This window comes from Bombina bombina, chromosome 8, assembly GCF_027579735.1.
Source record: "Bombina bombina isolate aBomBom1 chromosome 8, aBomBom1.pri, whole genome shotgun sequence".
NCBI classification, from domain to species: Eukaryota; Metazoa; Chordata; class Amphibia; order Anura; family Bombinatoridae; genus Bombina; species Bombina bombina.
In genome coordinates, this window is record NC_069506.1 from 171,113,355 (window position 1) to 171,129,260 (window position 15,906).

Sequence of the window (15,906 nt, forward strand, 5' to 3'; positions counted from 1 at the left end):
AACAAGAAACTTCCCAGGTATCTGTCCAGATCCCGGGATCCTCAGGCGGAAGCAGTGGATGCATTATCACTTCCTTGGAAGTATCATCCTGCCTATATCTTTCCGCCTCTAGTTCTTCTTCCAAGAGTAATCTCCAAGATTCTGAAGGAATGCTCATTTGTTCTGCTGGTAGCTCCGGCATGGCCTCACAGGTTTTGGTATGCGGATCTTGTCCGGATGGCCTCTTGCCATCCGTGGACTCTTCCGCTAAGACCAGACCTTCTGTCGCAAGGTCCTTTTTTCCATCAGGATCTCAAATCCTTAAATTTAAAGGTATGGAGATTGAACGCTTGATTCTTGGTCAAAGAGGTTTCTCTGACTCTGTGATTAATACTATGTTACAGGCTCGTAAATCTGTATCTAGGGAGATATATTATAGAGTCTGGAAGACTTATATTTCTTGGTGTCTTTCTCATCATTTTTCTTGGTATTCTTTTAGAATTCCGAGAATTTTACAGTTTCTTCAGGACGGTTTAGATAAAGGTTTATCCGCAAGTTCTTTGAAAGGGCAAATCTCTGCTCTTTCTGTTCTTTTTCACAGAAAGATTGCTAATCTTCCTGATATTCATTGTTTTGTACAAGCTTTGGTTCGTATAAAACCTGCCATTAAGTCAATTTCTCCTCCTTGGAGTTTGAATTTGGTTCTGGGGGCTCTTCAAGCTTCTCCTTTTGAACCCATGCATTCATTGGATATTAAATTACTTTCTTGGAAAGTTTTGTTCCTTTTGGCAATCTCTTCTGCCAGAAGAGTCTCTGAGTTATCTGCTCTTTCTTGTGAGTCTCCTTTTCTGATTTTTCATCAGGATAAGGCGGTGTTGTGAACTTCTTTTTGAATTTTTACCTAAGGTTGTGAATTCCAACAACATTAGTAGAGAAATTGTGGTTCCCTCATTATGTCCTAATCCTAAGAATTCTAAGGAGAAATCGTTGCATTCTTTGGATGTTGTTAGAGCTTTGAAATATTATGTTGAAGCTACTAAGTCTTTCCGAAAGACTTCTAGTCTATTTGTTATCTTTTCCGGTTCTAGAAAAGGCCAGAAAGCTTCTGCCATTTCTTTGGCATCTTGGTTGAAATCTTTAATTCATCATGCCTATGTCGAGTCGGGTAAAACTCTGCCTCAAAGGATTACAGCTCATTCTACTAGGTCAGTTTCTACTTCCTGGGCGTTTAGGAATGAAGCTTCGGTTGATCAGATTTGCAAAGCAGCAACTTGGTCCTCTTTGCATACTTTTACTAAATTCTACCATTTTGATGTATTTTCTTCTTCTGAAGCAGTTTTTGGTAGAAAAGTACTTCAGGCAGCGGTTTCAGTTTGAATCTTCTGTTTATGTTTTTCATTAAACTTTATTTTGGGTGTGGATTATTTTCAGCAGGAATTGGCTGTTTTTATTTTATCCCTCCCTCTCTAGTGACTCTTGCGTGGAAAGATCCACATCTTGGGTAGTCATTATCCCATACGTCACTAGCTCATGGACTCTTGCTAATTACATGAAAGAAAACATAATTTATGTAAGAACTTACCTGATAAATTCATTTCTTTCATATTAGCAAGAGTCCATGAGTCCCGCCCTTTTTTGTGGTGTTTATGATTTTTTTGTATAAAGCACAATTATTCTAATTCCTTATTTTATATGCTTTCGCACTTTTTCTTATCACCCCACTTCTTGGCTATTCGTTAATCTGAATTGTGGGTGTGGTGAGGGGTGTATTTATAGGCATTTTAAGGTTTGGGAAACTTTGCCCCTCCTGGTAGGAATGTATATCCCATACGTCACTAGCTCATGGACTCTTGCTAATATGAAAGAAATGAATTTATCAGGTAAGTTCTTACATAAATTATTTTTTTTTTATTTTTAAATCTAAGTTAGTGCTCATCAGAAGTAACCCTTTAGTAAATGTAACATTTAAAACAGGTACAATTACCTAACTCAGATAACAGTTTGACATAACAAATACAAATATGTGAATTTAGCTACTATCTTATAAATCCCATGGATCGCCAACCTTAAGTAAGTAGGCCAGATATTTCAGAAAAGGATACCATATCAAGTTGTCACTTGATAAACAGATGAGTAGCATACTTCGTAGAAAGCCCGCAGCCCCATCAGGACTTATTTCCTCCAGGTTCTAATGCAGTTGATTCATGAGTTCCAGAAGATTCTTTGTCCCAATTATTTGGGGGGGATCCCCCAATCTTTCCAATGATAGTTCTGAGTAGAACATCTGCAAATCGGATCCTGGCCGGAATATGGCAGTCTTGTTATTGTTTGTTGCGATCAGTGACACCGGAAAGCCCCAGCGATTTTGTATTTTATTTGCTCTCAATTTTGTTGTTATATGTCAGAGTTCTCTTCTTTTTTTGAAGCGTGACTGGCGAAAGGTCTGAGAACAATTGGATCTATTCACCGGCATGATAAACCGGGTGTTTGGCTCTAGTACATCTGAGAAGTTTTTCTTTGTCTTAAAAGTTGAAAAACTTTACAATAATATCTCTGGGTGGTCCTTTAGACAGGGGTTTGGGTCTCAATGCTCTGTGTGCCCGCTCCATGATGATCTCGGGCGATGAGGGAGTCCCCTTGATGGTATGAAAGAGTGATTGCAGATAGCCCTCAATTGCCGGTGGATGTATAGTTTCAGACACACCTCTAATTCGAATGTTGTTCCTGCGGCCCCGGTTGTCCAAATCTCCTAGCTTGTCTGACAGGGCTTGAATTATTTCACCTTGATGTTATAAGTCAGAGTATAATGAATATGGATACACCCCTGGTGTGTAAGTATTGGAAGTCCTCCAAGCAGTTGTTGACTTGCTCCGCAACAGCCTATGGACTTATGCCATAAAATTAGTCTGCAGTCTAATAGTTATTCATTCCATTGATGATTATATATACCAGGAAGTTGAGGGTATTTAAATATGCCTATCCACTTGTGTCCGGTTCTATAGGTTTATTTAATAATATAGTAGCTGGGTTAAGTACATCTGTTCCATATATCATAACATACAGGGCTGACACAGACAGCAGTGGCTCTAGCTATATAGTGCACTATTCAATGTGGGAAAGGAGATCAGTGAGTAGTTTATCGCTAGTTAGCGTTGCATAATAGAAAGCACACAAAGGGAGTAGGTCAGTTGGGCGCAGCAGCCCCAGTTATACTATTTTTGTTTCCTGGCTCCTTATTGATATTATATGAGGATTTAGTTAAATTTTTTAAGGTCACTGCTGAGCTAGGCACGCCGTTAATCTGTACCTAGTCTACTGAATTGTCAGCTGCGCCACAGCGCGACAAAATGGCGCCAATAATGAAAAAAGTGCTATTGCTGTATCAGCCCCTCAAGCGTCTTTGTCCTCTGTTATTCTCCCTTTGCCAACTGTCTGATAGATGGGTCGCTCACAGTTTCCCACAAGTTAGTCTCCAGACTGCTAATGCGATCCACTTACCGGCTCTCTCTTTTTAAACCTGACTGCCGGGTCTTCAACCGCAAGTGACACACGCACCCCAGCCGCCAAAGTGCAGCAATCTGTATTTTCCTCCCGTTGCAGCTGATATATGGGTCCGGTTCTGCTGTTCCAAAACTTTTTTTTTTTTTTTTTGGTGCAGCGTTCCCAGGGAAGTGTTAGGGTAGGTAGAAGGGGTGATTTATTTAGGGGATTTATGCCATATTTTAGAGTTATATTGCCCTAGAGTTGTGGAGCTCCTTTAGAACACAGCCATCCGTCTGCGTGGCCAATCTCCGCCCCCTACTCTATTTTATTTTTTTCTCCCCCATCTGGATATAAAGACAAAAGATATGTAATGTGTATAGATACAATGAATATTATAAGATGTAAAGGATGTGTTGATATTTTTAATTGTTATACTGATCTGACTAAGATGTTTAAGGTGTCGCTAGATTTATGTTAAATATTTCTGCACAGAATTATGTAAAAATTTATGTGAACACTGACTGTCCCTTTAAGCACACACTTTTGTAATCATGTTTTAAGCACATTTTGGGTTTTCATAGGAGCGGTGGTAGCACAGATAGTGAAGACAGTAGAGATTCTGATGAAGAAGAGGAAGATTCTGGTGGTGGTGAAATAAATAATCCTGTCACTGATTCCTTGCCAAATACAACAGAAGGTAACATATAACATTACTGTCACAATGAAATAGATATTTACAACTTTTTCCAATATATTTAAAATAGTGTATGTAATTCTTGTACTATAGTATCCCTTTAAACATTTTTGCACATTTGATTTACCATAGACATTCCAAATTACTTTAGCAAGTTTCACACTTTCATTTTTTTTCAATTAAACCTTTAGTTTGACAGAAAATGCATTCTAACCTATAATTCTATACAGGGTCTACTTGGACCTCTTCAGATCCTTCATCAACCTCTGCAGCAGACATAGGGTCATCAGTATGGGATGGTACCGAAACCAGCGCCAGTTCTGAAGAAGGCTGGGCAGTTTTCACAGACCAAAATACACAAACAAGGTTGTTTTTCTTTAATGGAAACTTCTTTTTTTATTTGAAATATTTGCTTGCGGAAAATATTATATTCACTACAGGACGTCATGTGGGAAATGCATGTCATAGTTATGATTCTTTTTGTGTTTTATTTTAGTCCCCAAGTACCTGTTCATCATGAATCAACTTTAGTATCCAAATACAATGCCACTCAGGAAGACCATGAAAACCATTCTTCTGCTGATAAAAGTTAGTATAATTGAACTTTCCTTTAAGAAGAACATCCTGCCAATTGCTTTCATTTCAACCCCCTGTCAGATACATTTTACAGTATTTTATACCTTTTAGTATTTATTATGCATATAGTGCATGTGGGTGTTCCATTTCTTTCTAATAACACGATGAGTCCACGGATCATCTAATTACTATTGGGAATATCACTGCTGCCCAGCAGGAGGCAGCAAAGCTGTTAAATATCACCTCCATTTCTTCCAACCCCAGTCATTCTCTTTGCCTACGTTAGAACAAGGAAGTGGTAACGTTAGGTGTCAGGAAAAGATTCTTCAAGCAAGATTTTATTATTTTTTAAGCAGTGCAAGATTGTTCTGCTTTGCTCTAGGGTGTATCCATAGTCCATATCAGTCTCTTCAGTAGAGCAGTGGTGGCTTTCAAGCAATGGGAACTTGTGGGGTACAATCCTCACTGCGCCTCCCATGTATTTATGCTGCCCTATCCATGCAAGCCTGAGTAAGATTACTCGGTCTTTGTTTCTACCCACAGGTTCATGTGAGGGAACTGGCCTCCCAAACCTAGTAAGCTGCCGTGCTGCCTGACAGAAATATTAAGGTAAGTGCTAACTTTATGTTTTTCTGGGACATGCAGAGAAAAGGATAGCACTTTTACTTTCATTTGGGGACAAGTCACATTCACAGGCACTGGGGACAAGGAGAATCTGGCTCTTGGTGGTGTATTTGTTTTTTATACTTTACTCCCGACGGCTGTGGTAATTCATTTAGCCGATCGGGAGTTTTCAGGTTACGCCCATGATGGGCGGAGTTAGTTACGGCGGCAGCTCCTATTGCGCGCCTTTTTTTTATGGCCGGTTTTCACTTCCTGTGTCTCCAGAGGGAAATTCAGCTGCGTCACAGATTCAGCAGCGTTGCAGTTATGAAGCGCAGTGTTTATAGTGTTGAGTCTGGATCAGCTACAAAGTAATATACTTCGCAGGCAGGTAAGCACCTCAGCAACGCTAAGCTTAGGTGTAAAGTTGTCTGGAAGTTATTTTAGGGTCTATAGTGTAATTTTAATAGCACAAAAATAAAGCAGCTATTTTGTTTGTTTAAAATTTAAAGGAACAGTAACGATTTTTTTGTTTTTGTTTTGGGGATAATTTCTTAATTAAATATCAGTTTGTCTGTTTATTGGTGAATAAAGATGGACCAAGAAACCCTGCAAGATTTTACATGTTCTTTGTTTTGATTCTAATGTAGAACCACCAATCCCTTTCTGTTCCTCATGTATTGAGAGATCTATACATTATAGGGATAGACTTTTCTCCAACATAGGTGTGTCCGGTCCACGGCGTCATCCTTACTTGTGGGATATTCTCTTCCCCAACAGGAAATGGCAAAGAGCCCAGCAAAGCTGGTCACATGATCCCTCCTAGGCTCCGCCTACCTCAGTCATTCTCTTTGCCGTTGTACAGGCAACATCTCCACGGAGATGGCTTAGAGTTTTTTAGTGTTTAACTGTAGTTTTTATTATTCAATCAAGAGTTTGTTATTTTGAAATAGTGCTGGTATGTACTATTTACTCAGAAACAGAAAAGAGATGAAGATTTCTGTTTGTATGAGGAAAATGATTTTAGCAACCGTCACTAAAATCCATGGCTGTTCCACACAGGACTGTTGAGAGCAATTAACTTCAGTTGGGGGAACAGTGAGCAGTCTCTTGCTGCTTGAGGTATGACACATTCTAACAAGACGATGTAATGCTGGAAGCTGTCATTTTCCCTCTGGGATCCGGTAAGCCATGTTTATTACGATTGTAAATAAGGGCTTCAAAAAGGGCTTATTAAGACTGTAGACTTTTTTTGGGCTAAATCGATTGATTATTAACACATATTTAGCCTTGAGGAATCATTTTATCTGGGTATTTTGATATAATAATATCGGCAGGCACTGTTTTAGACACCTTATTCTTTAGGGGCTTTCCCAAAGCATAGGCAGAGCCTCATTTTCGCGCCGGTGTTGCGCACTTGTTTTTGAGAGGCATGGCATGCAGTCGCATGTGAGAGGAGCTCGGATACTTAGAAAAGACTTTCTGAAGGCGTCATTTGGTATCGTATTCCCCTTGGGGCTTGGTTGGGTCTCAGCAAAGCAGATACCAGGGACTGTACAGGGGTTAAAGTTCAAAACGGCTCCGGTTCCGTTATTTTAAGGGTTAAAGCTTCCAAATTTGGTGTGCAATACTTTTAAGGCTTTAAGACACAAAATTTGGAAAAAATATATCTGTTGGTGTGAATCTAAAGGATTCCCTTGGGACAAGGTTAAGATTCCTAGGATTCTATCCTTCCTTCAAGAAGGATTGGAAAAAGGATTATCTGCAAGTTCCCTGAAGGGACAGATTTCTGCCTTGTCTGTGTTACTTCACAAAAAGCTGGCCGCTGTGCCAGATGTTCAAGCCTTTGTTCAGGCTCTGGTTAGAATTAAGCCTGTTTACAAACCTTTGACTCCTCCTTGGAGTCTCAATTTAGTTCTTTCAGTTCTTCAGGGGGTTCCGTTTGAACCCTTGCATTCCGTTGATATTAAGTTATTATCTTGGAAAGTTTTGTTTTTAGTTGCAATTTCTTCTGCTAGAAGAGTTTCAGAATTATCTGCTCTGCAGTGTTCTCCTCCTTATCTGGTGTTCCATGCAGATAAGGTGGTTTTACGTACTAAACCTGGTTTTCTTCCAAAAGTTGTTTCTAACAAAAACATTAACCAGGAGATTATCGTACCTTCTCTGTGTCCGAAACCAGTTTCAAAGAAGGAACGTTTGTTGCACAATTTGGATGTTGTTCGCGCTCTAAAATTCTATTTAGATGCTACAAAGGATTTTAGACAAACATCTTCCTTGTTTGTTGTTTATTCTGGTAAAAGGAGAGGTCAAAAAGCAACTTCTACCTCTCTCTCTTTTTGGATTAAAAGCATCATCAGATTGGCTTACGAGACTGCCGGACGGCAGCCTCCCGAAAGAATCACAGCTCATTCCACTAGGGCTGTGGCTTCCACATGGGCCTTCAAGAACGAGGCTTCTGTTGATCAGATATGTAGGGCAGCGACTTGGTCTTCACTGCACACTTTTACCAAATTTTACAAGTTTGATACTTTTGCTTCTTCTGAGGCTATTTTTGGGAGAAAGGTTTTGCAAGCCGTGGTGCCTTCCATTTAGGTGACCTGATTTGCTCCCTCCCTTCATCCGTGTCCTAAAGCTTTGGTATTGGTTCCCACAAGTAAGGATGACGCCGTGGACCGGACACACCTATGTTGGAGAAAACAGAATTTATGTTTACCTGATAAATTACTTTCTCCAACGGTGTGTCCGGTCCACGGCCCGCCCTGGTTTTTTTAATCAGGTCTGATAATTTATTTTCTTTAACTACAGTCACCACGGTACCATATGGTTTCTCCTATGCAAATATTCCTCCTTAACGTCGGTCGAATGACTGGGGTAGGCGGAGCCTAGGAGGGATCATGTGACCAGCTTTGCTGGGCTCTTTGCCATTTCCTGTTGGGGAAGAGAATATCCCACAAGTAAGGATGACGCCGTGGACCGGACACACCGTTGGAGAAAGTAATTTATCAGGTAAACATAAATTCTGTTTTTAGCAACCGTTACTAAAATCCATGGCTGTTCCACACAGGACTGTTGAGAGGAATTAACTTCAGTTGGGGGAACAGTGAGCAGACTTTTGCTGCTTGAGGTATGACACATTCTAACAAGACGATGTAATGCTGGAAGCTGTCATTTTCCCTATGGGATCCGGTAAGCCATTTTTATTCAGACAGTAAATAAGGGCTTCACAAGGGCTTATTAAGACTGTAGACATTTTCTGGGCTAAATCGATTCATATATACACATATTTAGCCTTGAGGAATCATTTAATCTGGGTATTTTTGTAAAATAATATCGGCAGGCACTGTTTTAGACACCTTATTCTCTAGGGGCTTTCCCTAATCATAGGCAGAGCCTCATTTTCGCGCCGGTATTGCGCACTTGTTTTTGAGAAGCATGACATGCAGTCGCATGTGTGAGGAGCTCTGATACATAGAAAAGACTTTCTGAAGGCGTCATTTGGTATCGTATTCCCCTTTGGGCTTGGTTGGGTCTCAGCAAAGCAGATACCAGGGACTGTAAAGGGGTTAAAGATAAAAACGGCTCCGGTTCCGTTATTTTAAGGGTTAAAGCTTCCAAATTTGGTGTGCAATACTTTTAAGGCTTTAAGACACTGTGGTGAAATTTTGGTGAATTTTGAACAATTCCTTCATACTTTTTCGCAATTGCAGTAATAAAGTGTGTTCAGTTTAAAATTTAAAGTGACAGTAACGGTTTTATTTTAAAACGTTTTTTGTACTTTGTTATCAAGTTTATGCCTGTTTAACATGTCTGAACTACCAGATAGACTGTGTTCTGAATGTGGGGAAGCCAAGGTTCCTTCTCATTTAAATAGATGTGATTTATGTGACACTGAAAATGATGCCCAAGATGATTCCTCAAGTGAGGGGAGTAAGCATGGTACTGCATCATTCCCTCCTTCGTCTACACCAGTCTTGCCCACTCAGGAGGCCCCTAGTACATCTAGCGCGCCAATACTCCTTACTATGCAACAATTAACGGCTGTAATGGATAATTCTATCAAAAACATTTTAGCCAAAATGCCCACTTATCAGCGTAAGCGCGACTGCTCTGTTTTAGATACTGAAGAGCATGAGGACGCTGATGATAATGGTTCTGAAATGCCCCTACACCAGTCTGAGGGGGCCAGGGAGGTTTTGTCTGAGGGAGAAATTTCAGATTCAGGGAAAATTTCTCAACAAGCTGAACCCGATGTGATTACGTTTAAATTTAAGTTGGAACATCTCCGCGCTCTGCTTAAGGAGGTATTATCCACTCTGGATGATTGTGAGAATTTGATCATCCCAGAGAAACTATGTAAAATGGACAAGTTCCTAGAGGTCCCGGGGCCCCCCGAAGCTTTTCCTATACCCAAGCGGGTGGCGGACATTGTAAATAAAGAATGGGAAAGGCCCGGTATACCTTTCGTCCCTCCCCCCATTTTTAAAAAATTGTTTCCTATGGTCGACCCCAGAAAGGACTTATGGCAGACAGTCCCCAAGGTCGAGGGAGCGGTTTCTACTTTAAACAAACGCACCACTATACCCATAGAAGATAGTTGTGCTTTCAAAGATCCTATGGATAAAAAATTAGAAGGTTTGCTTAAAAAGATGTTTGTTCAGCAAGGTTACCTTCTACAACCAATTTCATGCATTGTCCCTGTCACTACAGCCGCGTGTTTCTGGTTCGATGAGCTAGTAAAGGCGATCGATAGTGATTCTCCTCCTTATGAGGAGATTATGGACAGAATCCGTGCTCTCAAATTGGCTAATTCTTTCACCCTAGACGCCACTTTGCAATTGGCTAGGTTAGCGGCGAAAAATTCTGGGTTTGCTATTGTGGCGCGCAGAGCGCTTTGGTTGAAATCTTGGTCAGCGGATGCGTCTTCCAAGAACAAACTACTTAACATTCCTTTCAAGGGGAAAACGCTGTTTGGCCCTGACTTGAAAGAGATTATCTCTGATATCACTGGGGGTAAGGGCCACGCCCTTCCTCAGGATAGGTCTTTCAAGGCCAAAAATAAACCTAATTTTCGTCCCTTTCGTAGAAACGGACCAGCCCCAAGTGCTACGTCCTCTAAGCAAGAGGGTAATACTTCTCAAGCCAAGCCAGCCTGGAGACCAATGCAAGGCTGGAACAAGGGAAAGCAGGCCAAGAAACCTGCCACTGCTACCAAGACAGCATGAAATGTTGGCCCCCGATCCGGGACCGGATCTGGTGGGGGGCAGACTCTCTCTCTTTGCTCAGGCTTGGGCAAGAGATGTTCTGGATCCTTGGGCACTAGAAATAGTCTCCCAAGGTTATCTTCTGGAATTCAAGGGGCTTCCCCCAAGGGGGAGGTTCCACAGGTCTCAATTGTCTTCAGACCACATAAAGAGACAGGCATTCTTACATTGTGTAGAAGACCTGTTAAAAATGGGAGTGATTCATCCTGTTCCATTAGGAGAACAAGGGATGGGGTTCTACTCCAATCTGTTCGTAGTTCCCAAAAAAGAGGGAGCGTTCAGACCAATCTTAGATCTCAAGATCCTAAACAAGTTTCTCAAGGTTCCATCGTTCAAAATGGAAACCATTCGAACAATTCTTCCTTCCATCCAGGAATGTCAATTCATGACCACGGTGGATTTAAAGGATGCGTATCTACATATTCCTATCCACAAGGAACATCATCGGTTCCTAAGGTTCGCATTCCTGGACAAGCATTACCAGTTCGTGGCGCTTCCTTTCGGATTAGCCACTGCTCCAAGGATTTTCACAAAGGTACTAGGGTCCCTTCTAGCGGTACTAAGACCAAGGGGCATTGCAGTAGTTCCTTACTTGGACGACATTCTGATTCAAGCGTCGTCCCTTCCTCAAGCAAAGGCTCACACGGACATAGTCCTGGCCTTTCTCAGATCTCACGGATGGAAAGTGAACGTGGAAAAGAGTTCTCTATCTCCGTCGACAAGGGTTCCCTTCTTGGGAACAATAATAGACTCCTTAGAAATGAGGATTTTTCTGACAGAGGCCAGAAAAACAAAACTTCTAAACTCTTGTCAAACACTTCATTCCGTTCCTCTTCCTTCCATAGCGCAGTGCATGGAAGTAATAGGTTTGATGGTAGCGGCAATGGACATAGTTCCTTTTGCGCGCATTCATCTAAGACCATTACAACTGTGCATGCTCAGTCAGTGGAATGGGGACTATACAGACTTGTCTCCGAAGATGCAAGTAAATCAGAGGACCAGAGACTCACTCCGTTGGTGGCTGTCCCTGGACAACCTGTCACAAGGGATGACCTTCCGCAGACCGGAGTGGGTCATTGTCACGACCGACGCCAGTCTGATGGGCTGGGGCGCGGTCTGGGGACCCCTGAAAGCTCAGGGTCTTTGGTCTCGGGAAGAATCTCTTCTACCGATAAATATTCTGGAACTGAGAGCGATATTCAATGCTCTCAAGGCTTGGCCTCAGCTAGCAAAGGCCAAGTTCATACGGTTTCAATCAGACAACATGACGACTGTTGCGTACATCAACCATCAGGGGGGAACAAGGAGTTCCCTGGCGATGGAAGAAGTGACCAAAATCATTCAATGGGCGGAGACTCACTCCTGCCACCTGTCTGCAATCCACATCCCAGGAGTGGAAAATTGGGAAGCGGATTTTCTGAGTCGTCAGACATTACATCCGGGGGAGTGGGAACTCCATCCGGAAATCTTTGCCCAAATTACCCAACTGTGGGGCATTCCAGACATGGATCTGATGGCCTCTCGTCAGAACTTCAAGGTTCCTTGCTACGGGTCCAGATCCAGGGATCCCAAGGCAACTCTAGTAGATGCACTAGTAGCACCTTGGACCTTCAAACTAGCTTATGTATTCCCGCCGTTTCCTCTCATCCCCAGGCTGGTAGCCAGGATCAATCAGGAGAGGGCGTCGGTGATCTTGATAGCTCCTGCGTGGCCACACAGGACTTGGTATGCAGATCTGGTGAATATGTCATCGGCTCCACCATGGAAGCTACCTTTGAGACGAGACCTTCTTGTTCAAGGTCCGTTCGAACATCCGAATCTGGTCTCACTCCAGCTGACTGCTTGGAGATTGAACGCTTGATCTTATCAAAACGAGGGTTCTCAGATTCTGTTATTGATACTCTTGTTCAGGCCAGAAAGCCTGTAACTAGAAAAATTTACCACAAAATATGGAAAAAATATATCTGTTGGTGTGAATCTAAAGGATTCCCTTGGGACAAGGTAAAGATTCCTAAGATTCTATCCTTTCTTCAAGAAGGCTTGGAGAAAGGATTATCTGCAAGTTCCTTGAAGGGACAGATTTCTGCCTTGTCTGTGTTACTTCACAAAAAGCTGGCAGCTGTGCCAGATGTTCAAGCCTTTGTTCAGGCTCTGGTTAGAATCAAGCCTGTTTACAAACCTTTGACTCCTCCTTGGAGTCTCAACTTAGTTCTTTCAGTTCTTCAGGGGGTTCCGTTTGAACCCTTACATTCCGTTGATATTAAGTTATCTTGGAAAGTTTTGTTTTTGGTTGCAATTTCTTCTGCTAGAAGAGTTTCAGAATTATCTGCTCTGCAGTGTTCTCCTCCTTATCTGGTGTTCCATGCAGATAAGGTGGTTTTACGTACTAAACCTGGTTTTCTTCCGAAAGTTGTTTCTAACAAAAACATTAACCAGGAGATAGTCGTGCCTTCTTTGTGTCCGAAACCAGTTTCAAAGAAGGAACGTTTGTTGCACAATTTGGATGTTGTTCACGCTCTAAAATTCTATTTAGATGCTACAAAGGATTTTAGACAAACATCTTCCTTGTTTGTTGTTTATTCTGGTAAAAGGAGAGGTCAAAAAGCAACTTCTACCTCTCTCTCTTTTTGGATTAAAAGCATCATCAGATTGGCTTATGAGACTGCCGGACGGCAGCCTCCTGAAAGAATCACAGCTCATTCCACTAGGGCTGTGGCTTCCACATGGGCCTTCAAGAACGAGGCTTCTGTTGATCAGATATGTAGGGCAGCGACTTGGTCTTCACTGCACACTTTTACCAAATTTTACAAGTTTGATACTTTTGCTTCTTCTGAGGCTATTTTTGGGAGAAAGGTTTTGCAAGCCGTGGTGCCTTCCATTTAGGTGACCTGATTTGCTCCCTCCCTTCATCCGTGTCCTAAAGCTTTGGTATTGGTTCCCACAAGTAAGGATGACGCCGTGGACCGGACACACCTATGTTGGAGAAAAAAGAATTTATGTTTACCTGATAAATTACTTTCTCCAAGGGTGTGTCCGGTCCACGGCCCGCCCTGGTTTTTTAATCAGGTCTGATAATTTATTTTCTTTAACTACAGTCACCACGTTATCATATGGTTTCTCCTATGCAAATATTCCTCCTTAACGTCGGTCGAATGACTGGGGTAGGCGGAGCCTAGGAGGGATCATGTGACCAGCTTTGCTGGGCTCTTTGCCATTTCCTGTTGGGGAAGAGAATATCCCACAAGTAAGGATGACACCGTGGACCGGACACACCGTTGGAGAAAGTAATTTATCAGGTAAACATAAATTCTGTTTTTTTTCTGAGCCAGCATTGTCTAAGGCAGATACTGTTTAGGAGCCTTCTGACAATATTCAAGATATGCCGCAGCTTTCTCCTCAAGCGTCCCAAAATTTAGCGTCCATTCAACCAGTGCCCTGCGCTTCCTCTATTACTCCAACTGGAGTTACCTTGCAAGACATCGCTTCCCTAATGTCATCAGCGGTATCTGATGCGTTGTCTGCTTTTCCCATGCTGAAGGGAAAACGCAAGAGGAAGGGTAATCAATCAGTGATTAAGGTTGCTGACACAGTAGTGGCTATTCCGAATGTTCCTTCCCAGAAACCTGAAGGGGAGGATACTTCGGTAGCATCTGAGGGTGAAATATCAGATTCAGAGTGTGTAAATGCCTTTAGCTGATACTGAAGTTGTTTCTTTCAGGTTTAAGCTTGAACACCTCCGTTTGCTTCTTAAGGAGGTTTTAGCTACCCTGGACGACTCCGACACTACTGTCGTAGTCAATCCTAAGAAGTCCAGTAAACTGAACAAGTATTTTGACGTACCCTCCATGGTGGAGGTATTTCCTGTACCAGATCGGGCTACAGGGATTATTGCTAAGGAATGGGAGAGACCGGGTATCCCTTTTTCTCCATCACCTATATTTAAAAAGATATTTCTTTCATGTAATTAGCAAGAGTCCATGAGCTAGTGACGTATGGGATATACATTCCTACCAGGAGGGGCAAAGTTTCCCAAACCTCAAAATGCCTACAAATACACCCCTCACCACACCCACAATTCAGTTTTACAAACTTTGCCTCCCATGGAGGTGGTGAAGTAAGTTTGTGCTAGATTCTTCGTTGATATGCGCTTCGCAGCAGGCTGGAGCCCGATTTTCCTCTCAGAGTGCAGTGAATGTCAGAGGGATGTGAAGAGAGTATTGCCTATTTGAATACCATGGTCTCCTTCTACGGGATCTATTTCATAGGTTCTCTGTTATCGGTCGTAGAGATTCATCTCTTACCTCCCTTTTCAGATCGACGATATACTCTTATATACCATTACCTCTACTGATTCTCGTTTCAGTACTGGTTTGGCTGTCTACTATATGTAGATGAGTGTCTTAGGGTAAGTAAGTCTTATTTTTTATGACACTCTAAGCTATGGTTAGGCACTTTATATGTAAAGTTCTAAATATATGTGTTTAAACTTATATTTGCCTTGATTCAGGATAATCAGTATTCCTTATTTCAGACAGTCAGTTTCATTATTTGGGATAATGCTTATGAAATATTTTTTCTTACCTTAAAATAATTTTTTCAATTGACTTTTTTTCCCTGTGGGCTGTTAGGCTCGCGGGGGCTCAAAATGTTTCAATTTATTGCGTCATTTTTGGCGCAGACTTTTTTGGCGAAAATTTTTTTGTCATTTCCGGCGCCCTAATTGACGCCGGAAGTTTGCGTATGGTTGCGTCATATTTGACGTTCAGATGTTTTTTTGCTCCAAAATTGTGGGTGTCGTTTTTTCGGCGTCACAGGATGTGGTGTCATACTTGGCGCCAAAAAATATGGGCGTTGTACTTGGCGCCAATAATGTGGGCGTCATTTTTGGCGCCAAAAAATGTGGGCGTCATTCTTGTCTCCACCTTTTTTTCAAATTATTTCAGTCTCATTTTTCATTGCTTCTGGTTGCTAGAGGCTTGTTCATTTGGCATTTTTTCCCATTCCTGAAACTGTCATTTAAGGAATTTGATATTTTTGCTTTATATGTTGTTTTTTCTATTACATATTGCAAGATGTCTCAACATGACCCTGGATCAGAATCTACTTCTGGAAAGACGCTGCCTGATGCTGGTTCTACCAAAGTTAAGTGCATCTGTTGTAAACTTTTGGTAACTGTTCCTCCGGCTGTTGTTTTTGATAACTGTCATGATAAACTTTCTAATGCAGATTGTATTTCTATTAGTAATAATCCATTACCTGTTGTTGCTCCTTCAACATCTAATGTTCAGGATGTCCCTGTTAATGTAAAAG

The 15,906-nt window shown here is 41.8% G+C and overlaps 1 protein-coding gene across 2 annotated transcripts in view; it reads left to right on the forward strand.

The window, feature by feature from the left end:
* The window catches only part of PPP6R1 (protein phosphatase 6 regulatory subunit 1), a 602,143-nt gene that overhangs the window by 458,899 nt on the left and 127,338 nt on the right, over nt 1–15,906 (forward strand). For both annotated transcript variants that reach the window (XM_053690700.1, XM_053690701.1), the window contains 3 exons: nt 4,044–4,159; nt 4,387–4,522; nt 4,653–4,744. In XM_053690700.1, coding sequence (XP_053546675.1) covers nt 4,044–4,159; nt 4,387–4,522; nt 4,653–4,744 — 344 coding nt within the window. The remainder of the gene's footprint in view (nt 1–4,043; nt 4,160–4,386; nt 4,523–4,652; nt 4,745–15,906) is intronic.